Below are 23,229 nucleotides of genomic sequence, written 5' to 3' on the forward strand. Positions count from 1 at the left end.
ATTAGCGACTCATGCTACCCTATGACGTTCCAAGATCCTCAACTTATCCGAAATAAGGCTACATCTGCTATTGCTAACGTACGACTACAATCGAAGTGCCAGCGTCACATCACGAAACCACTTCATGAAAAAATTAGGTTGTCACATCGTACCCTTGGGTACGATAGTACCTTGGGTACGATGGTACGATGGTACCTTGGGTACAAGGTACGATGGTACCTTGGGTACGTGGGTACCTTGGGCACCGCCAAAACGTGGGTACTGATCAAAGACATCAGGTACCAGGGATGGCACAACCTCGATGAGACCCTCGGTAGTGACCACAATATAATAGAAACGCATCTAATAACACCGCGAACAAAAATTAAAGAACGTAAAATACGAATGACGGATTGGGACAAGTTCCGACAGCGGCGCAAGCAAGAAAGCACCAACGAAACCTACGAAGGCAGCTTGAAACCAGAAACTCTGCAGGAATGGATCCGACAAATTCAGACAGACTTCCGTGCGACAACGAAAATCATCGACACGTCACCAGAACATCCCGATGTCGACAGGCACTATTACACCTTTGGGAGGCTCGACATTGCCTGCAAAAAAGGTGGAAAAGCAAAAGCACAATCGCAAGCTCAGGCAGCGGATATCCGCCTTAACAGCCCAGGCGGAAAGTTACGCAACCGAGCTAACGCGAAACAATTGGAAGAACCTATGTAATCAAATGCAGGGTACCTTGGGCACCGCCAAACGTGGGTACTGCTTAGAAATCTCATCGACCCCAATCAATCCAAAGCAACGAGCAGCAAAACCCTTCAAAAATCTTGAGACAGACACCTGGGACTGATGCGGCCATAATACAACAGCTAAAAGACACTTACATAGGTACAGGCCCCAAACCAACTTACATAGATTATCCGCATGCGGAGCCTTCGGAATTAGACAAAGAAATCACACCACATGAAGTTAGAGCGGCACTGCATCGAATAGTACGCAACACCGCCCCGGGAGCAGACGGAATACAGTACCGGCTTTTAAAAAACCTCGACGACAGATCGATAAAAGAACTTACAGATTATTTCAGTACCACTGGCTAGAGGGCACGCTGCCGCAAGAATGGCGGCACGCCGATATTACAATGATGCCAAAACCAGGAAAGCAGCCCTCTCTAAACCAACTGAGACCCATCTCGCTCACATCATGCATAGGAAAGTTATTTGAAAACGTCGTCCTGGCAAGACTTCAGCCGTACCTAGAAGAGCAAGCCTTATTGCCGCACACAATGTTCGGTTTCGACCGGGGCTATCCACTCAAGACGTACTACTGCAAAATTAAGGAAGAGCTAATCGACCATATCAGCACTCAACAAAGCAAAGCCATCCTTGCGTTAGACCTGAAAGGCGCGTTTGATAACGTAGCTCATGACCTCATACTCACCAATCTAGCGGCAACAAAGTGTGGCCGACGACTATACATTACGTCCGGGCGTTTCTTAAAGATCGCACTGCGACTATAGGCATCGGAAATATACGTTCGGACTCTTCCCTCTTGCGGGAAAAGGCACGCCACAAGGGTCAGTGCTTTTCCCCGTGCTATTTAACATAGCTATGAGCAGACTGCCTGCACTACTAGATGCCATACCGGGAATTAGGCATGCGTTTTATGCTGATGATATCACCACCAGTGGCTCAGACGGTGAAATACAGGACGCACTACAAGCAGCAGCCGATGTCACCCAGAAATATGCCCGGGCAGGGGGACTTACGTGCGCAGCTCAAAAGTCAGAACTGCTTATAGTAAAAAACTCCAAAGGAAACATCACCTACCACCTGACATCACGGTGACTATCGAGGGTGAACCTGTAAATAAGGTGAACAATTGCGCTTACTAGGACTCCATGTTCAAGCCAATGCGAAAGCGACATATACCCTGACGCTACTGAAGAACAGATTAATCAAGTAGTGCACATGATCCGGCGGGTCACGAACCGCCGCCACGGCCTAAAGGAATCCGACGTCATGTGCATCATACACGCTTTAATCGTAAGCCGCATTACCTATCACGCACCTTACCACCGACTCACCCAAAACCAAACAAACAGCTAGACACACTCATACGAACAGCAGTGAAAACGGCGACAGGCCTTCCTATCTACACCTCAACAGCCAGACTATTACAGCTTGGTCTACATAACACCACGGCCGAATTAATCGAAGCCCAGAAAGTCGGGCAGATCGAACGACTTAAACGTACATCGACAGGAAGGCACGTACTCAGACAATTACGTTACCCAACATCAGAGTTTTCCCCACGAGAGCCCCTCTCAATCGCCCCAACATCAAAGAAAACATTACAGTGGCCCCATACCTCGGAATATGCACCCCGAACACATAAAGGCAGGCGCACTGCGCGTGCAATGGCACTGCACCGAGCATACTGCAACGACCTCGACACCTTCTATACAGACGCCGCGTGCTACCCTGACATTACAGCCAAAGTGGTAGCGGTGGCCGACTGGAGGGGCGAAGCACTATTATCAGCCACAATACGCACTGACAACTGCACGGAAGCCGAAGAATGTGCCATAGCCCTCGCCATCAGCGCTCAACCCCCAGATAAGATCATACATATTCTTACAGATTCGCAGCAAGCATGTCGAACTACGCACAAGGACGGATTTCACCGATCGCTCATGAAATTCTACACAAGAAGCAAAACATTCCACTAGTTCACCTAGTCTGGACACCTGGGCATGCGTCTCTCCCTGGCAATGAGCGCGTTCATGCGGCAGCCCGAGGCCTAACCCTCCAGGCACCGGTGGAAGACCAGTCCAACCCAGACAAGGTGGAAACGATACCGCTTACATACACGCATATACTACAACACCACAGACTATCCCGTAGAATATTCCCCCCACCACACGTGAAGCTAAACCGTGCAGATGCAGCCGCTTGGCGTCAGCTCCAAACTAATACGTTCCCCAGCCTTGCTCTCCGCCACACTTTTTACCCTAGCCAGTACCCCGACAAATGTCCTTTCTGTGGTGGTCACCCAAACCTCTACCATTCTACGTGGGAATGCTCCAAACCACCCGGCTTACCTAGAATACCCAACCCCTCCCCATCCCAGTGGGAAGCCGCTCTTTCCAGCACAGCCTTCGACGACCAGCGATGCCTGATCGACCGGGCCAGCCGGATAGCAGCAGCAAATGGGGCCCTGGACTGAGGGCTCCACCCTCTGGGACTTCGTTCTTAAAACATAAAATAAAGTTTTCTACTACTACTACTACTGTCACATCGTGAAAAATATATGGTTGTCCAAGCAGACACCTTAGACAAATACTCTATAAAATCAGCCCTTTAGAATGAGGACATATTGTTTATTGAATTCCAAAATGTTGCGAAGCACCTTATTCTCCCTGATATGTGTAATGAGTATTTTTTTTTTCTTGCCTTCACTGCTTCTGTTGCATGTGAACCATGGTGCACCACTTAATTACTCGTGTGTTCTGTTTACTTGTTCTACGATGTCAAACCGTAAAAAGGTTGCTTTCGCCCAGTGATACCGTTGTTATGATGAACGCTGCTACTACTAAGTGGTTCGTTATGAGAAAAGGAAAGGTTGGCGCTATATATCTTCTGCAGCCCTTCTGCTGCTGCTGCTGCTGCTGCTGCTGCTTATGATGTATTGGCCTCTTTGGCACCTAATTGTTCTGCCCTATGGTCTAATTCTAGAAAGATGGTGAGGCAGCACCTTTGAACAAAACATCGCGAAAAAAAGGCAGGCTGAGCGACACCGCGCTCTGTGTGTTTGTTTGCCCCTCACCCTGTCTCGTCTTCCACGCTGGTTCCTTTAAAGAACTAGCGCATTTAGACATGCCCTAAACGACAATAAATTTCCTTAAATAAACTTCACAATGCCGACAGATTTCCACTGATTTTTCTCTCGTCGTTTAGCGCTTCCGCTTTGCGCTGTTCCATGAGATCTATTACCCGAAATCCCAACAACTACGTGCCAGCCTCTAATCATGGCCCGAATAGGCGCCCTCTATATGAGAAGACGGCAGAGAATTAGCTGGGACGATGAAATTAGGAATTTTCAGGCAAGTGGAGATCGCTGGGAGAGGCCTAACGATGACGCCGTTTCCACCGAAGCGCGAAGCATCGATTGCGATAGAAAATTATTAGACGGCTATACGAAGTAAGAAAAGTAGTTTTACCGGCTACACAAACTTGTAAACATGCGCTTACTAACTAAATTACCAAGCATGGTGTCACGCAAGCACACGCAAACATAAACACATCTCACTCGATGACCGCGGACACTTGCTGTCAAAACGGCGGCGTGAGGAAAAGCATCTGCAGCAGCGAGCGAATCGACCTTCGTGCTGCCTCACGATTCAACGCGAAGCGAGCGCCGAGAACACAGCGCACACGAAGCCATCAGCCCTCGGTAACCTAGACTCTGTACCCATCGCAGATCGCATTTAAGATAGGCTCCGCGAAGCCACACTCAGCCGCGTCAAAGGCATGCAGCCGCCGCCGGAGTAGAACGCTCCCTGCTGCCTTGAGCCCAATGGAAGATGGCGCGCTTGCGCGCGCGTGATCGAGCCACTATTCTTCCCGGCTCAACCTTGCATGCTTTCACTCGCACCCACAGCATACGGCGTGTGGACGCGACGCTAGCGTACTTGGACTTTATTCGGAGCAACACGGCGACGACGACGACAATGCAAAGGATGACTGCAGAAATTCGCCTGGAGTGTCCATATAAGTGATATCGCAATAAAGGATGATGATGATGTGGAAGCTGTTCTGCCGGAATTTTCCTTATTGAAAGAACCAACAGAAAAAACGCTTAACCTTGCACTTGGCCACGCAACGCTTGAAACAGCGAAGCTGCATGGGCGAGCGTAGCTCAGCATTTTCCGGAAGTGCGCGCGAAATTTTCATCTTATTATACTCATGATGATGATTTCTTTTCGCGCGTCTTGGACTTACGGCCGTCACTGCGCGTTGCATAACGTAGCTTGCAGCACCGACACCGCGTTCCAATGCCGACACCGCGTTCCAGGAGACCTGCTCCGTGAAGCGTCTCTCTCTCGCTCTCATATAGCGCGCAAAACCTCTTCACCTCCCAGAGCACGAGCGTGCGAAAGCGCCAGCTGTGGACGAAGACGACGGCGCTCGAACGCAATCATATGGTTCGCATAAATGCATGCTCTGCAGGCGTGGCTATTTAGCTTAGTGGTTACGACGCTCGCTTTGGAACCGGGGGTAAGCGGGCTCTAATCCCGCCTCGACAAGGAAGTTTCTTTTCTTTCTTGGTAGTTTCTTGCTACGCACAACAAATTACGGCTGGCTTAAACAGCTTCGTTGTTAAAACTTTCACTTATCTGCAAGTTCGTACTTGAACACGAAACCACGTTTTATTTTAAAACCGAATCTTTTTTTTTTTTTTCCTTGTCGGAGCCAAAGTCATAGCAAGGTCCCGCGATAGGACTCCCCCATTTTGCCGAGGTGGTTTTATGGCGCAAGAGCAAAATATGACCAAGAGCCCCAGGCTTGGCAGTAAACTGGGCCTATTCCGGAGATAGGCCAGCTCGAAAAGCCACCGGACACTGCGCAAAAAAAACACCGAATTTAGGGCGAATTAAGGCGGCCCGGGCCGCTAGGTGATGCACGTGAGCGCACAGTGATCTCCCAACACCAACGAGCAGTCGTCGCGCTGTCCTCGTCACTTCACTGCCTTCTTGTCCTAGTGATAATTACTCCGTTACCATGTCATCGACATCTTTCCGCCGTTTTCGCTCTGTCGCTGTCATGGCGTGGTCATATCGTCATCGCGCTGTCTTTGAGCCCTACTCGTCATACCGTCGTCCTCAGAAAGTCGTCGTCATGCCATCGGGGTCGTTCAATCGTCATTTTATCGTGGCGATTGCATTGCCGTCAGCCCGTTGTCATCTTACCTTTGTCGTCAAGTCGTCGTCGTGATTCAACTTTCGTCATTCGCTTGTCGCCATGCCAACGTGATCGTTTTAACATCGTCATCCCCAATGACATCGCTCTAGCATTGGTTTCGCTTGTCAACGCACCGTCATCCTCACTCTGTCATATCGTGCATTCTTCGTCAAAACATCGTCCTCATACCATGGTCGTCTAGCCACCGTCGTCACACCAACGTCTACACACCTTCGTCGTCACTATATAGCTCCGACACGCCATGATCGTCCTGTAGCCGTCACATTATCGTCGTCATAACCATTGTCGCCACTCTTGCACACATTTGCGTCGTCTATACCTTTCAGAAATTCTTCGCATGAAATAGTCACCAAGGTTGGTTGCTACCTTATTTTTTTATCATTAAGGCGAAAGCCTTATATGTCACATCGTTCAGTCGACCTTCAACGTCCTTGAGCGAAAACAGGCAGTCATCAGGTATCGTATAAAAAAAAAAAGATTAGTGAGCTCTCCAGTAAGTTAAAGGCAGTTAAAGGGAGCCAAAGCATGATAAGGCAAAAGTGGATGACAAAGCGAATTAAGAGGAATCAAATTGAATTCAGAGTATCGAAGCAAATTAAGAAGAATCAAATCGACTTTGGGAGGACAAAGCGATTTAAGAGGAATCAAACTCAAATAAGATGAATCAGTGTGATTTAAGTGGATTACTAAGCGAATAAAGCCGATGTCCAAAACAAATTAAGAGAAGTCAAAGTGAGTTAAGAAAGAGTACGAAGCAAATTAAGAAGAATCAAAGCGAATTAAGAAGGATGAGAAGTGAGTGAAGAGGAATCAAAGCGAACTGGAATAAAAGCAAATTAAGAGATATGACAAAGTTATAAAAGTGGATGACTCGGCGATTGAAGTGGCTAGTTAACGTGGCTAATTAAACTGGCCAATAATGCATTCGCACTTGGGCTTTCGCCTTCAAGTCGTCTTGGTGATAACGGACAACCAGTATATTTTATTAAATACTGATTTCCCTCACCCTGCTCTCAGAACCAGCTTATTCTTCTCCTCCACACACATTGAGGGTCCGGAGCACGAGCGGAGCTACAAATGCGCTGCTAAGCAAAGCAATTGTTCCGTTGTTGAAAAGTCTCCTCGAAGTGTTGGCTGCGGTTGACATTCCTTGTTGAACCACAGCCAACTATTTATTACTGCGCATTGTTAATCATGCAGGAACGCAGTTTTCTTAAATCTCTGGGTTAATATCTTTGAGCGGAAACAAATTTACACAGTACTGCAGAAAGCGCACTATAGAATGGTCTCCAGTATAGCATTAGAGAGCACTGTTTTCTAAATGGATGACGCCATTTATGTATTTTTACGCATCCTTAGGCGTGCAGGAACACAGTTGCCTTTTAAGCCTGAAATGCTTTTAGCCCCCGTTGTCGGAGACCTTCAAGTGATCTTGAGCCAAAAGCCAGGGCCGTTATATGGGCACTCACAGGAGAATATCCGGGCACTCAAACGAGAGCTTCCGCTAGTTACTTCCCAAACAAGTTGCAAAAAATATTGCTTCCGATTTCTTGCTAAAGTTTGTTCCCAATATCGTTTAAGCTGTAACTTCGAGTACGCTGAAGTTTTATTTGCCACTTGCAATAGCGACGTTCCAAAGGCAGATAGAGGGCACCATAGATCTTTTGGTGCTGAAACAGGGTTGCCTGTTCTCTTTTGAACGCCAGCGGTCCGTGAGTCATGAGCGGTCCGCAGCAAGAAAAAAAAAAAAGTAGCGACAGACGCTGAGCACGGTTTACTGTTGGAAGAAGAAAAGTGGTTGAAGGCGGTGGCACCACAGGTAGAAAATGACGCCATAGGGTAGCCATTTCATGCTTACTTCTACTCTCGATTACGGGAGAGCAAGCATTTTTTTCTACGTCAATGTAGTCAAATTTTTTAAAAAAATTTCGGGGGAATTTGTCGAAGGTATGGAAATATTAAAGAAGGGTATCGAGAGCAACTTAAGGTAAAAATCTTTTAATGAATATCGTCATTCGCATATTAGTGTACATTTTGGACGGTGTCGGAACCAAGATTTAGAGCGAAAGCTGTACTACGCCATATCTCGCAAGGTCATGATCATTTATCGCCTCGAAATGACCTTGAGCCGCCGGAGTGCGTCCGTGGAAGGGGTGACGTGGCGTCACCCCTTCCTCGGACGCACTCCGGCGGCTGTGATCACGTGATCCGCTGCGGAGAGGCGGCACAGCTGCGCTCGGAGCCCCGCCGCTGCAGTACCACGTGACTAGGCAAGTACCACGTGACTCGGCGCTTTGTCGATCAGTCTCACCGCGAATGGCCCGTCGGCTGGGCTACCTGTGCGTGTGCTTCAGCATGCTGAATCCGATCATCCAGCAGATATAGCTAGACGACAGGCTGCGAAAGCTCAAACAAAGGCAAAGTTGGCTGCTGAAACACCGGAGCAAAGGGAGGCCGGATTAGCACGTTATAGAGAAGCTTACCAAGCGCGGAAGCGGGCATTAAGACTATGCACTTTATTTATGGTCTTGGATAAACCAAGCAAAACAGGCCTTTAGCTCGTGATAACTAGGTTTACAACGAGAGTTAAACCTCTTTCTTCGTGTTTTCTTTCTGTACCATGCATTAGGATTTGAAAAAAAAAAAATAATTGTGGGAAGGTAGCCCCAAAAGCACCGCAGCGTCTCGCTTCGTAGATGCCTCATCTGGTTTCAGGAATCTCATGGCCAGGGAGAGCTGCACACAAAAATAAGTGTTACACCCGATGGATATCTTATAAACCACAGCAACTTTTAAGACGAAAGCCATTTTGAGGTGACCTTGAAGAATTGGTTCCGAAAATCGAAAAAAAATGTACCAAAAATCCCTAACTCCGTAACGTAATTCAAACCCCGTAACATTATATATCAATCGATGAGACATGTGTGTATATATATATATATATATATATATATATATATATATATATATATACACATTTCTCATCGATTGATATATAATTTTACGTTATATATAATGATATATAATTGAATATAATGTATATATATATATATATATATATATATCAATAAATGCTAATAATAGTAAATAAATAATCATGATAATTAGCATGACAAAGCGGAAAAATGGGTCGAAAACCCCGAAAAGTGGGCAAGAACCGAGAATTAATTATAGTACGCAATAGGTGCAAATATTGCTCTGATGGTAATGATAACAATAAAATGGGTATGCAGAGAGGTAAATGAGGTGAATTTATGGTGAATTAAAGGGGTTCAGTTGGCGGGTGATAGGAGTCAAACGAAAGGTAATGATTAGATAGAGAGAGCTAAGATAATGAGTAAATGAGAGTGAATTAAGAGTGAATGAAGGTGAATCAAGTGGCGATAGGCTGAGTCAAGAGTGATGACAATTGGAATTTGAAGTAATAGAGCAAACCAAGTGTTATGGATGTAAAACCTAGATTGTAGAGTGAATAAATGTGAAACAATCAAAGATAGGGTGAATCAAGCGTGAATTAAGAGTGAATCGATGGGTTATGAAGTGGGGAGTGACTTGCAAAAAATGTTTGTGAGATTCGAGGGTCCAAGTGAGAGTGAATGATAGGAAGGGTTACTTCTAAAGAAACGTGATGACTTGCAAAATGACTGTAAATCGTTGTTACAGAGTCATGATGACTTAGCAAAGAAGGGCTGACTCATGGTTCGAGTTTGGTGAATAAAGGCTGACTTGCAAAAATGCGTGCATAATATGGTTTCAGAGTGACGATGACTCAGCAAAAACAAGTGCGGAGTCACGGCCCGAGTTTGGTTAAATAAGGATGAGTTGCAAAATTTACTTTGCAAAATGTGGGTTCGGAATGAAGATGACCCTGCCAAAAAGTTCTCGTCGTGTCATTAAGTTATCCGCGCTCGTGCTTTCGACTTGAAGTCCTCTCAGTTCGAGCATAAGGAACCCCAGTATTTTTTTAGGATTTTATGAAGAGGAAACCAGGATCACCAGGCCGGAAAAATCAACAAAATTCAAGTTCTGGAAAAAAGAGCTTTCACAAACAACATTTGTCTCGGTTTATGTTCCTGAAGATTACTGAAGTTGTGTGTGGGAATGTGATTGTTCTTGATTGGATGTGACATTTCTTTGTTTTCTTCATTTTCTCAAAATACTGGGGTGGTGGTGGTGGCGGTGTGTTGGAGCTACAGGTGGGTTGAGCCTGGCGATCAAGGCCGGAAAGTACTTTTTAAATGACAATAATTGCATTCTTTAGAATAAGAAGAATAATCTTAACACGCCCTTCAACTTTCATCAAATATGGCTAATAAAAGAAGGGCTTCAAACCCATGTTCTCTTTTAATGCGAACAGCTTCCTTGGCATTGTCAGGCCCACTTTCTTTCCTGCTATCTAACCACTTTCGCGAAGTAACCAGAAAGCTCTTGCTCATGAATATCAGCGCACAGGTGTTATCAAGAGCCATGCTAGCTTCGATAATGCTAACGATAATTTCTCTGCTTTTTAAGCAGAATAATTTGGGATAATAAGACATCGTATCGAACAAGGATAACAAGAGGACGATTGAGTAGTTCCGACACTTTGTCCCTCCGGTTCGCAGAATTGTGCCGCATAAGCACTGAGCAGGTGCGCATTGACGTCAGCAGTGACGTACATTGCGCTCGCTCTGGCTCTCTCCGCCCTAAGGGCGTAGGTAGTAGAATCTGGTTCTCGGAACCGGGCTCGCTCTGGTACACACTTCTTGGAAATCGAGCTCCGCCTTCGGCGCGCCTACGTTGGTGAATTAGTTGGTCACGTGCTCTATAAATCAGCGGAACCTCCTGTGCTGCCTCGTTCTGCCCTAGTTCCTGCGTCGAGAACCAGTGCACAACTTATGCGAACCAACTAATTAGGTGTACATGATGTGCAAAGTGTACAAAGCGTATAAATTGGGCCTGGAACAAAAAAAGACGCCCACTCAGTGAGCAATAAACTCATTTTTATTTAGAAGAATGCTCTTCGCATACTTGGATAGTAATCGTAGATGCGTAGATGCGCTATACCCGAATTCTAATTTTTAATTTTTGTAAATGCGTACCAAGCACCGTCGAGTCAACGCCCGTCCGATGACAGGACTTGCACGATCCACTGCAGCAGCGCTTTGCTGATGACGTAGTTCGCCGTCCACTCCTCGCGAGTCGGTGGATGTCCTTCCGCGTGGTATTCTTTTATGGCCACGTGGATTGCTTCAAACTGCGTCGTCTAGAGATCTCGGAAGTGGAGCAAAAGTGTGCGCCACGTGGCCTCGACATCGTTGTAAATGAATTGCATCGAAATGGCCAGCAACATTATGCCAATGTATGTGAGCACACGCAGTATCTCCATGAACCCCTGGTAGCGCGAGAGATGACGGATGTTCCAGTCCGAGAGGCAGTTCAAATCCTGCGGAAGTGGACCGCGAGTGCGAACAGGGGCACATTCGAGTAAAATGTAACAAACCAGCCACGGGGTTAGTCTGTGACTGCACTACAACTGGCCAACTGCAACCAAATCTCACTTTGAGACAACTTCGTTATAATTGAGTAGTATAAACCACTAAAGCGATCCTGGCTAAGCTGCAGGGCTGGTAATTGCATAGCATTCTTAATGTCTTTAGACAGGACCTAAGCAGACGGCGCGCGCTCTCATTGGTTATCAGTCCATCGTGAGTCCAAGGAAGTTATATACTAAAACTTCTGGAGTGGAGGTGGCTAACCGAAAGTGAGGCTGGGCGCCGCCATTTTGCTCGGGCCAAAAAGCCCCGCGTCGCAGTGGTTACTCGTCGCAGCCGACCAAGACATGCGTGCGACCGCGCTGCTGTTGTAATTGTATTTAATGATAGCGGCATATTTTTCTAGAACATTGCAGCACCTCTGTAGGCCATGGTGAAACCATGCGTTGCGTTCGGCTCTACACATGTCCGCTTAAAGAGACGCCGGGAATAACATTTCACCTGTGAGTACACCTTCCTCCTTGCTCACGGCCGCCTGTATGGTGCGCGTTTTCTCCAGTTGGGAACCACTGGGAGGTGCAAGTACATGATGTACTACATTACACGTGTCTCGATTACGCCTTAAATACTGAATGGCGCGTCGCTAGCTGCGTGTGGTTGGACTGGGATTTCACCGCTAGCTTCCAGCGTCGTCGATTTGTGCTCAAATAGGTCTGATTGTACGTACGGCAATGTGTCTGCTTCTAATAGGATTTAAGCACAAGGGCACTGATGTACCAAGCATTAGGTACTACTGGGTATTAGTAAGTAGCGATGGATGCGCTTTAAATTTCAAGTTTATCAAAGCGTCAGCATTCCTTGGCGCGTAGTCCAGCTCCATCACGCGAAAAGTGTAATGCCTTGTATCTCCGCAAAAATGCATAGTTCACGAATTTAGGATATTTATTTCTTTTAATGGTGTAAATGTAGATGATTGGCATTTTTATAAGCGATTAGAAACAAATTAAACCAAAAACAATTATCAGAGAGAATACCCATAGGTTACATGTCATAGTACTCTGCAGAAAACGCATGGGGAAGCTTATAGTATAGGGTAGGTCAACTGAAATCCGAGATTGACCAACTCCAAAATTAGGTGTGGGCTAACTGAAATTTGGGGGTGGGCCACCTTCAAATTTCAGTTGGACCCCCCTCAAATTTAGTTGGCCCACACTCAAATTTCAAGCTGGCCGACCAGCTAACTTAAGTTGTCTCACCCCCTAATTTCAAGTTGGCCCATCCCTAAGTTCAATATCGCCCATCCCCAAATTTACGCTTGCACACCCCCAGATTTAAAGTTGGCCTATTTCTAAATTTAAATTGGGCCACCCCAATTTTCAAGTTAGCCCACCCCCAAACTTCAGTTAGCCCACCCCCAAATTTTTAGTTGGCCCACATCAACATTTCAGTTGGCCTACCTCTACTATAAGCTTCCTTTTGTATTTTCTGTAGAGCCCTTTGTATTCCTACAGTTATTCTCGCTGACAAACATTGTTTATTGGTTTAAATTGTTCCTATTCGCTTATAAAGCTACCAATCATAAACATTTACTATATTACAACGATTAAATGTCTGCAAATTACGCATTTTTCTGCAGGTACGAGGCATTAAACTTTTCGCGTGAGGGAACTGGGGTACTCGCAAAAGGATGCTTACAAATTAAAAGAAGCTTATAATCAAAACACTGTCACCTACACAAAAATGTCGCAGTTTCGCCCAAAAGGCGAAGCATCAGTTGCGATAGCAAATCAGTAGAGAATTAAACGGAGTAGGGATAGTAATTTTATCGGCCGCATAAACTTGACACATTCGCTTACTATCTCAATTAACAAGCGTGGTGTCAGCGCGCACAAGCAAACATGGATAGATCACACTCGATGACCGCAGACAACCACTGTCAAAGCGGTGGCCTGAGGAAGCGCGGCCGCCGCAGCGAGCGAAGGTTCTTGCGGGGTGGTCTATCGCTTTAACGGAAACTGAGCGGCGAAAGCACAGCGCATACAAAGGTAAGAGCCGTGTGGAGATCGCTTTCAAGATACCCGCACTGGCGCAAAGTGCAAGAAAGCATTTGTTGGCTGAGTAGAGATTTCAGTTACCAGTTCCCCTTGCTTTCGGTTGCAAGATCCGCATTTGGTACCGCAGCACAGCATCGCCCCCTCCCTCCCTCCCTTCCTCCATACCCCCAAGGCTTGTCGCGCGACGGAAGTGACGTTTGTTCTCCGCCGTCCGTTCCCTCTCCGCCTCGCGCTTTCACTCGCACTTACGGTGCGCGGCGATGATTTTATCGCCCTTGGACTTTATACGAAACCTCACGGTGACTGCGACGCCGACAGCAGAAATCCGCATGAAGTGTCCATATAATTGCTATCGCAATAAAAAATGAATGTATCCTATATTACTATAACTAAATTGCCTCACCTCAAGTAAAGTAGTTACGTAAGATAAACAAATATCTTTGTGCAATTTTTGATTGGGGAACCGAAAAAATTAGTGGAGCCGCAACATTCATATGAGGCCGAATTACCGGCGAAGCTGTTTAGGCTACATACATGGACTGCATACGTTTTGAAATCATACTTTTCTAAGCGAAGCTTCATAAGCCTAGGCGAAATCGCCTGTCCACAGAAAGCTATCTTCATCAGCAATGGCTCGAGCGTTGTCTTGTCTTCTGTTGCTGGCTCGTGCTCGCGCTCGGCATGCGCTCGTGCCACTACTCCCGCGTTGTTTGTTCTCGTCTTCTTCCACAGCTGGCTGCATTGCTGCTAATCATTCCAGCGTAGAACTTCACTTCTGTCGTCGTAATGGGCAGGCCGCGTTTGCGAGGGGGTGAGCCATTCATTGCGTTACGGAAATGACAGATGTAATTTTTCAAGCAATTTATATGTGAAGAATCGCAAGCGGCAATGGCGGCCGAATGCTACACTAACCACGCCGCCGAGCAAATTCGAGACATCGAGCGCAAATGACAACGGCGGACTGCGGGCAGATACCGTCAGTGACGTCATTCTCTCTGTTGCAGCCTAACATGTGTGTAAGCTCATAATTGAGAAACACTTTAACGAACCTTGGGAATTAATAACCCAGTGATAAACACCGGGGCAGCATGTTGCAGCTCCACTGGTTAACCATCTCGACGGAGTGGAAGGGCCGACGAATTTTTTTTTTTTTTTTTCATACGGCACCACACTACGCCGACAATCGCGTTGATGCGAGCGCCGGCACGAAGCTTAATTCGCTCGCTGCTGCTGTTGCGCTGACACTCCAGTATTTTTCGGTCATCGAGTGAGATGCGTTCATCTTCGGTTGGGTGCGCGTGACATCTTGCTTGCTAATTTGCTTCGTGTGTTCGTGTTTACAAGTTCATACGGCCGGCAAAACTACGATCCTTACTTTGTGTACCGCTCCACTAATTTGCTATCGCAATCGATGCTTCGTCTTTCGGGGGAAACTGCGACCTTTTTCGGCGTGCTGCGGGCAGCCGCGCGGGCGCCACCTTATCTCGGTCGTCTGGCCAAGGACCTGCGCGCTCATGCGTCACTTCCGGAGGACAGTAATGGCGGCGCCTTGCTAAGTTTCGGTATGCAAGGCGGTTATTTTTGAGATCTTTGCTTGAAGCTACCGCTCGTATTTCGACGTCAAACCTTCACGGAGATTCATCTGCATTTACCCAATCTTAAACTATAGGCTTTTTACGCGGTCTAAAATTTCATTGCAGTTGGTGTTTAAGTGGCACGCCACACAATTCAATATTTTCCGGTTAACAAATGACATAAAACTGGGCTTTGCAGCACACTGGGACAATCACACCGTTTTGCTGTTTGCAGAGTCCGCTCGCTCGGCAGGATCAGGTTGCCTCGCTCAAGGCAACGGTAGTGTTCCTGTATGTGCTCTCGAAAGTTTCGTAAAGATCTGAAATCTTGCGATTACCTTTCATGCGCGGAAGCCGCTGGTCGCGCTTGCGGGAGAAAGGGTATAAAGATTGTGAAAATAATCTGTTGCAGTTTACATTATAATGGTGACTCGAATAACACCTAGTAAATGTACACTCGAAATGATCCTCTTTTGAAACAGTACTTGACGATATTCAACTCCGCATCCTCTGCTACAGGAATAATGCCTCCGCCGGAATGGTGTCTCTACCGTACAGCAGAAGGCGGGACAACTCATACGCTGGCATTTTTGATATGCTTGACTGTCGAGAACTAGAGTTAATTTTGAAAACAACAAACGAACACTGTGTATAAATGTAAGATCATTCTAGAGAAAGTACCATTGCGATAGTGGTCGCTCTTCCGGGCGAAATTGCAATTTTTTGTCTCGTCCTTCGCTAATGTTTAGGACACCGCTGCGATCGTACACTCGGTGCTACGCAAGGCCAGAAAAAAAAATGGTAAATGAAATTGAACGCAAAAAACAAAAAAAGAAAACGTATTGAGGTCAGGTATTCCGAGACCAAGGATCCCGAAAAAAAATTCGATGGCTTGGCCATTTGTGTGTAGCCTGTAGAAATGGGATTGAAGCCATCAATCGTCCAAGCTTTATTCGAATGTCGCGCTATTCACCCAACGATAAATGTGAGCACTGTAAGCATAGCTCAAGTTATATACAAGCACCGTCGCAGTCAGTGATATCATGTTTCCCAGTGTGTGAGTTCAGCAGCTTTGAAATTGCTGAAGTGTTTGCTTTCTTTAAAGCGAGCCTTTCTCTTGCGAGTTTACCCCGACATTGCTGACCATCCACGGCTGCGGGGTTCTGTCTTTCCGAATAGGTCATACTTTTTAAAGAAATTATTACGCGCCCGTTGCGGGGGTTCAACCTTGGTCAGACTGCACTTCAGCCTGACGCTCTAACCATTAGGCCACGGTTGCACGTGTTTTTTTTTTTTTTTTTTGGAGGTGCCAACACCAACTAGTGCTTTGATGATTGCCGCGTTTGTCACATGGCGTAGCACGAGTGGGCCAGAGCCCATGTGGGCGCACCACTTTTCTTTTTGCCAAAGGCGCAGCAATAAAATCCGGAAATTTACAGCATTTCAACTCATACAAAAAAAGTGTCGCTTCGCATATATTTCGACGTATGCGTTAGACCATGCATTATCAGAACATGCCAGGATTAAGAGTAAAGCTCACCGTTTCAGCGGCACGCAACTCGGAATACCAAGTTACGAAATTCGCCAGTAGCGTAACCAGGCTCATCAACGCCAGCACAAGCAACAGATAGAGCATCTCCGGTCGCTTGACTTCGCTCGCCTTCGCCGCCGACCAGAAGAGAAAGCGCGCCGCGCCGGAAAATACGGCAGCGCCGAGCACTACCCGCGTGAAGCGCTTTACGCTGGTCCGTAGGACTCGAACAGGGTTAACGTCATCCCGCGACGGCTCGCAGAACCCTGGGAACAGGTACATGCCCTGCGCGAAGGATGCCAGCCATTAATCAGAAAAGTCCAGCTTGAACCCGCACCTCAATCAAAGAACCGCTGCACCACCTAGCGCAAAACACAAGAAAAAACGCATGAAGGTAGGATCCACCCGATTCATCGTATATACGAATAGTGGCACAGATGCTTCCAACAGGTTGCGATAGTCCGAGAATCGACTTTTCTATCGCGCAGTCCGAAGGATCAGGCCGTCCTGACCCACGTTTGCTTGCCGGCACTTCTAGTATATGTTTACGTGGTCGGTGATGACCTCGCCACTTTATTAACTGCAGTGAATATTGTGACACTTCTGTGTACCAATCCGTGTGGTTTACCCCTTTTACGACGGCCACCCATACTGTATAATACGACTGTATAATACTGTCGCGAGAGGAAAAGACAAGCAGTCAGTTCCGAGCGAACGGCTGTTTACTGTTGTTAGCCGCAGCAGCCACCAAAAACACCTTCTTCGTCCTCATACTCTAGCGTTACTAACCCGCGGCATTACCCCTCCCTTCAAAAAAAGTTGGTGACGGGTTAAATACGACAGGGAGAAAATGAAATTAATGAGAAAGGCAACGGGCGTGAGGACAGCTGGACCGCACCACAAAGTTTGTGAATTGGAGTCAGCGCGAGTGGTAGGGCTTCATCCTGCTGACATGAACGATGTCATAGGAACGTGGTCTACGAGACTGGTGCGATGTTTCTGCAGGGACAACTTCGTAGTTGACTTGACTGAGGCGATGCAAAACTTTGTACGGTCCAAAGTATCGGCGCAATCATTTTTCTGAGCGGCCTCGTATACGTATAGGGGTCCAAACCCAGACGAGATCTCCCGACTTGTATGTTACGTCCCGGTGGCGTATGTTGTATCGACGAGCATCTTGACTTTGCCGAGATATAATTCGTTGTCGTGCAAGCTGCCGTGCTTCTTCGGCACGCTGAACAAAAGCGTCTGTACCTGGGAGGGGGGGGGGGGGGGGGTCGTATAAGACGAAGTTGGTAGGAACACCACGTCGAGCATATTAATGACGTCGCGTCCCTAGACCAGACGCAAAGGAGGAAACCCTGTGGTTTCTTGAAGCGCAGTGTTATACGCAAATGTCACATACGGGAGCATTTCATCCCAATTTTTATGATCCGTGGCGACATACATGGAAAGCCTATCTGCAATCGTTTTGTTGAGAAGCTCAGTGAACCCATTAGTCTGCGGGTGATACGCAGTGGCCGTAAGGTGCGTTGTACCACTCAGCTGCAGAATATCTCGGACTAACTGCGCGGTGAAGGCCGTATACACGGTCTGTGATGACGACAACTGGAGCACCATGTCGCAGGACGATATTTTTGACAAAGAAGTTGGCCACATCTGAAACAGTAGCTCGCTGAATGGCTTGGGTTTCGCAGTATCGAGTCAAGTAATCGGTGGCGACAACAATCCAGCGGTTATCAGCTGAAGATTTGGGAAACGGGCCGAGTAAATTCATCCCGACCTGTTCAAAAGGTGAGGAAGGAGGTCGTACAGGCTGAAGCAGACCAGCCGGTTTCATTGGTGGAACTTTGCAACATTGACAATCACGACAACTTCTGACGTACTGCTTCACAGTTTTTGTATGTTTTCGTTTTGTATGTTTTTGTATGTTTTGCTCAGTCATGCTGATGACCATCACTTCCACCACAATCCCTTAGTGTTTCGTTCCCTCAGTACCCACGTCCGAACCCATTTCAGTGGTTTCTGAGGGTTAATATTTTTTCGCTGAGTCACTGTCATTTATGCTGAGTCATGCTCAAGACTACGATTTCTATCATCATCATTGAGTGTTTCCTTCACTCAGTGCCCACGTCTGAACCCCTTCGAGTGGTTTTTGAGTGTTAATCTTTTTTTTGCTGAGTCATGCTCATGACTATGCCTTCTACCAGCAGCCTGTAGTGTTTCCTTCACTTTCCTCCACTGTTTCCTTCACTTTCCTGACTGTTTCCTTCACACGACCATAATTGATATGTCATTCATGTCATGACATATCAATTATGGTCGTCATATACTCTTGTCATAGTATGCCAATTTTGGTACATACCAAGTTAACGAAACGACCATGAGAGCACAAAGTCGTAGGCGGCTAGATAGATAGATACTGTCAAAGTAGCAAATGTTCGCCATAAAATGATTCGCACTTAAAAATGCTTCGCATTTAAAAAATGAGAAAGCAAACCAAGGAGCGCGGCACGCTGTAATACCTTCTGCTCTGGTGTAGTGTAGTGATCCCGCGCAGCCATACAGCATGGCCAAAGTGTGGCCTCGCAAATCCTATTGGGGCTTAAGCTTTCAGGGCACTACGCGTTGTTTGCCTAGGGCCATAAATTTGGCACTGATGAACTTGCTTCGCTTTGAAGGCTCTATATACAAGGACGTCCAGAAGGCCGCTCGTGCGGTGTTTGCATAGGTGCACGCGGCAGTGCGTAAGCGTGCAGAATTTCAGTGAACGGACGCACGAGAAACAGATAAAAACTTACAAACACGTAATGGAGCAGGTGACCGGCTACTGTTTGGACCTTCACGTCTCTATCCCTCGAAATGGTGGCTCAAAACTAGCGTCGCCTGACTGCCGCACAGTGTTGTCGGCTTTATGCCCCTCCCTATACATCTGCTCGAGCTATATAGACTCTAAAGTGCTACTAAGACCGGGTTCCATTCGGCGCTGGCAGCATAGTTGATTCGGCGTCGACTACGCTGTCAACTCACCGGAATTTCAGGTAAGGAGCCGCGGAAGACATCCGAGCTGGCGCTGCGGAAGCTACCCTCGTTGGACGCCGAGGTATGCAACTCCGTGCGTTTTTCTGTAGCTTGGGGGCTCTTGGACCGCTCAGCTGCACTCCAAAGGTTTGCCTTCTCGCTTTTGGCATCACCAACTCGCTCCTCGACTCCGTCGCCATCGTACTGCAAGAAGACCCAGTCCTCGTCTGACCGCGGCTGGTCCTCTGTCTGCCGGTGGTCTGACGTGGCCATGACCTGTGCTTCGAGGTTCCGGACTCCGGACTTCGCAGACTCCCAGGCTGCTCGGCCGCGCTCGTTTGTCCCTCCTGGAAGGGACCAGCGTTCCCTGGCTGCCCCGTATCCTGATGGAACTCCCACGCCAAGCTCGGAGGCTGAGCCGCCCGCGTGCAGGCGCGGTTCTCGAGTGGCTTCTTTGTGAGAATGGCGGGACCACACAATGATGGTGATGATGATGATAACTTTAAAGTCTTTGGCACGTGCCCACTCACGGGGATTGACTAAGAGCCGGGCAGATTTTGCATATGTGCTAAGTGAATAAATTTGGAAATCCATAATTTTGATCAATAAATTAAAACTCCTATGTAAATTAAACCATGCGGTCGATGTGATGACGTTGTAGATTGCTGGCGATGCTGCTGCTGTTGCTGCTTCCCCACGCACCGTAATTCAGGTGTTTTCCTTTAAGTGAAGAAAATTTGGAAGCTATTTATTTGTGCGAAACAGTTGCCGCTACGTTTGTTCTTGTTACTACATGAGAAATTTGGCACGTACTCGGGAAGGAGGATTATCCATGGTCGGCCGTGAATGTAGAGTGAGTATTCCTCGAGTGCCAGGCATTTCCTCCTCCACTATAATAGACAGACCCAGTAGCGGGTCGGGGGAGGTGTGTGGGGAATGGTCTATGAAATGGAACGTGTGGTTAGAGTAGTCATGCCTGGCACTTTGTACAGAGGATCATCATGATCATAGAAGGTAGCTCAAGTGTTAGGAAATTCGCTAGACCGACGGTGATGATTTAAATTCCTTCAGAATGGCAGAATTTAGAACAGAAGACTTGGCTTAGGAATGTGGATGAGATACTATTAACGCAGTCACCGCATTGTCTCACAAAAATTTGGCGTTCATTTCATGCCAGCGTATAGTAAGAGATAATGGATGGATAGAATCTGCCAACTGTGATTGTACTGCATCTTTCTCGTGTGATAGTATAAGAACTTCGGAGGTCAAGACATTTGCCTGTAAAACCCCCGCGAAACACGTGCTCCAACTGCGCTGGCGACATTAGCGACACCAGATGGTACGAAACCGGCTGGATGTAACCATCCACTGCTACTATACTAGATGCCTTGTCTCCTCTCAATCATGGAGGAAAGAAACATTCCATGCCTCTCAATGCTTTGGAAGCTGCTTTGACTGACTGGAGCGCGTTGTAGGCAAGTGTCTTTACCTAGTTGTTGGTGGATTTTTAACAACATTAATTATCTGGGCTGCGTTCATTCGACAACACGCCTTCACAGCCATTAGACTTAGCATAGCGTTAGCGGCCGTCATGACTGCGCATGCGCCGAATTTACCGTGTTACGGTAAGCAATGGAACAACTCCCGTTGGTTGGTACCGCGACTGCGTAACGACATGGCAGTGCCCAGGTTGCCCACTTCGATCCTATTCCTCCGTGCTACTATCTCTCGGCCGTGACAACAAGAAGTAAATTGTAAAATCAACAATACCACAGAATCGCTTCACGCCGAGGACAAAGTATGAGCGGTGGCTCGTATTTATTAATACGTTAGCATTCTTAGGCTGTTTCACGAACGTTCCGGGAACTATCTATGTTTGTATCTATGTATGTACCTGTGCTTGTACCTAACCATTTTCCCGGCTACTTGGGTCCCTGAATAGTTCGGGGTCGAATGGGCGGCGTATCATGCTGCTGCACTGAGTGAATTGGGTTCGAAGCCAACGGTCAGGCCAACTTGGGTCACTAAGTATGTGGCAATGTGTACATATGTGCCGCTCTTCAACAAATTAACCTTTTTCTATGTCGCCGCCGTACACAACTGGCTACGTGCGGAGCGCGAGAAACTCAACGCCCTTATTCGAAAGGTTGTGAAACGAGTCCTCGGCCTCCCTATCACCACTTCCACGTATAAACTCCTCGAGGTGGGTGTGCACAACATGGTAGAAGAGATCGCCGAGGCTCAGGGAGCGAAGGCAGATGATCCGACTCACGACCACCAAGGCGGGCCGCCACATTCTGCGCGAGCTCGGCCTTTTCTCCTCGATGACCAGGCCTGGATCCCCCAGATTTGACGCCGGTCCCCTGCGAGATCCGAGACCTCATCACGATCGCTCCCATTCCGCGAAACGTGCCTCCCGACCTTACCAGAGGCTGGCGCCTTGCGCGAGCGACCGCCCTTCTCAGGCGCATAGACATGAAAACGGACGATGTCTCGTTCGTGAACGCCGCTGCCTATCGCAACAACCGAGCCTTCGCCGCAGTCGCGGTCTCATCCTCGCAGCGGATCCTCAACTCCGCCGCGATCCTCACTCGAGATCCCGAAGTAACGGAGCAAGTAGCCATATGCTACTTGCTCGACAGCAAACGGCAGCAAACGGGCAGCAACCCGACAGCAAACGGGCAGTCATATACAGAGACTCCAGACCGGTCACCAAGGCCTTCGAACGCGGCGTCGTCTCGGACCAGGCGTTACGCACCCTCCGCAGAGCGGATTAGAGTATACCCTCAGGCACCACACCATCATGTGGTTCCCCGCCCATCTCGGCCGGGTGCCCCACCAAACCTCAACGAGATCGCCCACGACGCAGCGCGTGCGCTTACTGACCGCGCCGTCCCAGGGCAACCCCACCTCGCCGAGATAGAGACCAACCGGGATGCACCCATTACGTACAACGAAATCACGAAACACTTCTACCTTGGACGCCGCATCTTTCCGCCCCCACACCCCAGGCCATTGACAGGCCGCAGGCACTAACCCTACGCTTATTACAGACACGTACCCAAACCCTTCCAGGCTCCATGTTCTCTCCCCTGACACGTACCCCAACGACACGTGCCCCTCACGCGGATGCACGGCGACACTCGCACACGTGCTTTGGGAGTGCAGGAGCGCTCATCCCGACTCTACCTCGGACAAGTGGGAGAAGTCCCTCAGAAGCTCGCTTCTCGCCGACCAGCAATAAGCCAGCCAGCAATAAGCCGTCCAGCAGGCCCACGAGGCCGCCGCCAGGTATATCCCTGTCTGTCCCTATGTGGGAGACGTCCGCTACGCGCTAAGCGCGTCCTGAAGGACCTAAATAAAGTTTTTTCCAGTCCAGATCACTGGTCGGTGCCAGTAGGTGTGTGCCGCCATCGCAATGACACAAAATATTCTTTAAATTTATCCGATGCTGTGCGGAATCGAACCCACGTCATACGGATTTTTCAAGGCCACCAACCCGGCGGTTTAACAGGCTGATAAACAAATGCACTGGACGCGTGCCACTTTTCAAATGGACGGTATTCACGCGAATGCTTTAGCGAGCTGTGCCACGAATAC

General features: G+C 47.8%; 1 protein-coding gene across 1 annotated transcript in view; it reads right to left on the reverse strand.

Annotated features, from left to right (window-relative positions):
• Window positions 1-20,039, reverse strand: part of LOC125947289 (uncharacterized) — a 28,042-nt gene extending 8,003 nt beyond the window's left edge. Inside the window, exons 1-2 of the mRNA XM_049671706.1 lie at window positions 19,639-20,039; window positions 16,618-16,893 (exon numbers count right to left, since the gene is read on the reverse strand). Coding sequence (XP_049527663.1) covers window positions 16,618-16,893; window positions 19,639-19,902 — 540 coding nt within the window. The 5' untranslated portion in view covers window positions 19,903-20,039. The remainder of the gene's footprint in view (window positions 1-16,617; window positions 16,894-19,638) is intronic.
• Window positions 20,040-23,229: the final 3,190 nt, after the last annotated feature.

This window comes from Dermacentor silvarum, chromosome 7, assembly GCF_013339745.2.
Source record: "Dermacentor silvarum isolate Dsil-2018 chromosome 7, BIME_Dsil_1.4, whole genome shotgun sequence".
Taxonomy (NCBI): Eukaryota; Metazoa; Arthropoda; class Arachnida; order Ixodida; family Ixodidae; genus Dermacentor; species Dermacentor silvarum.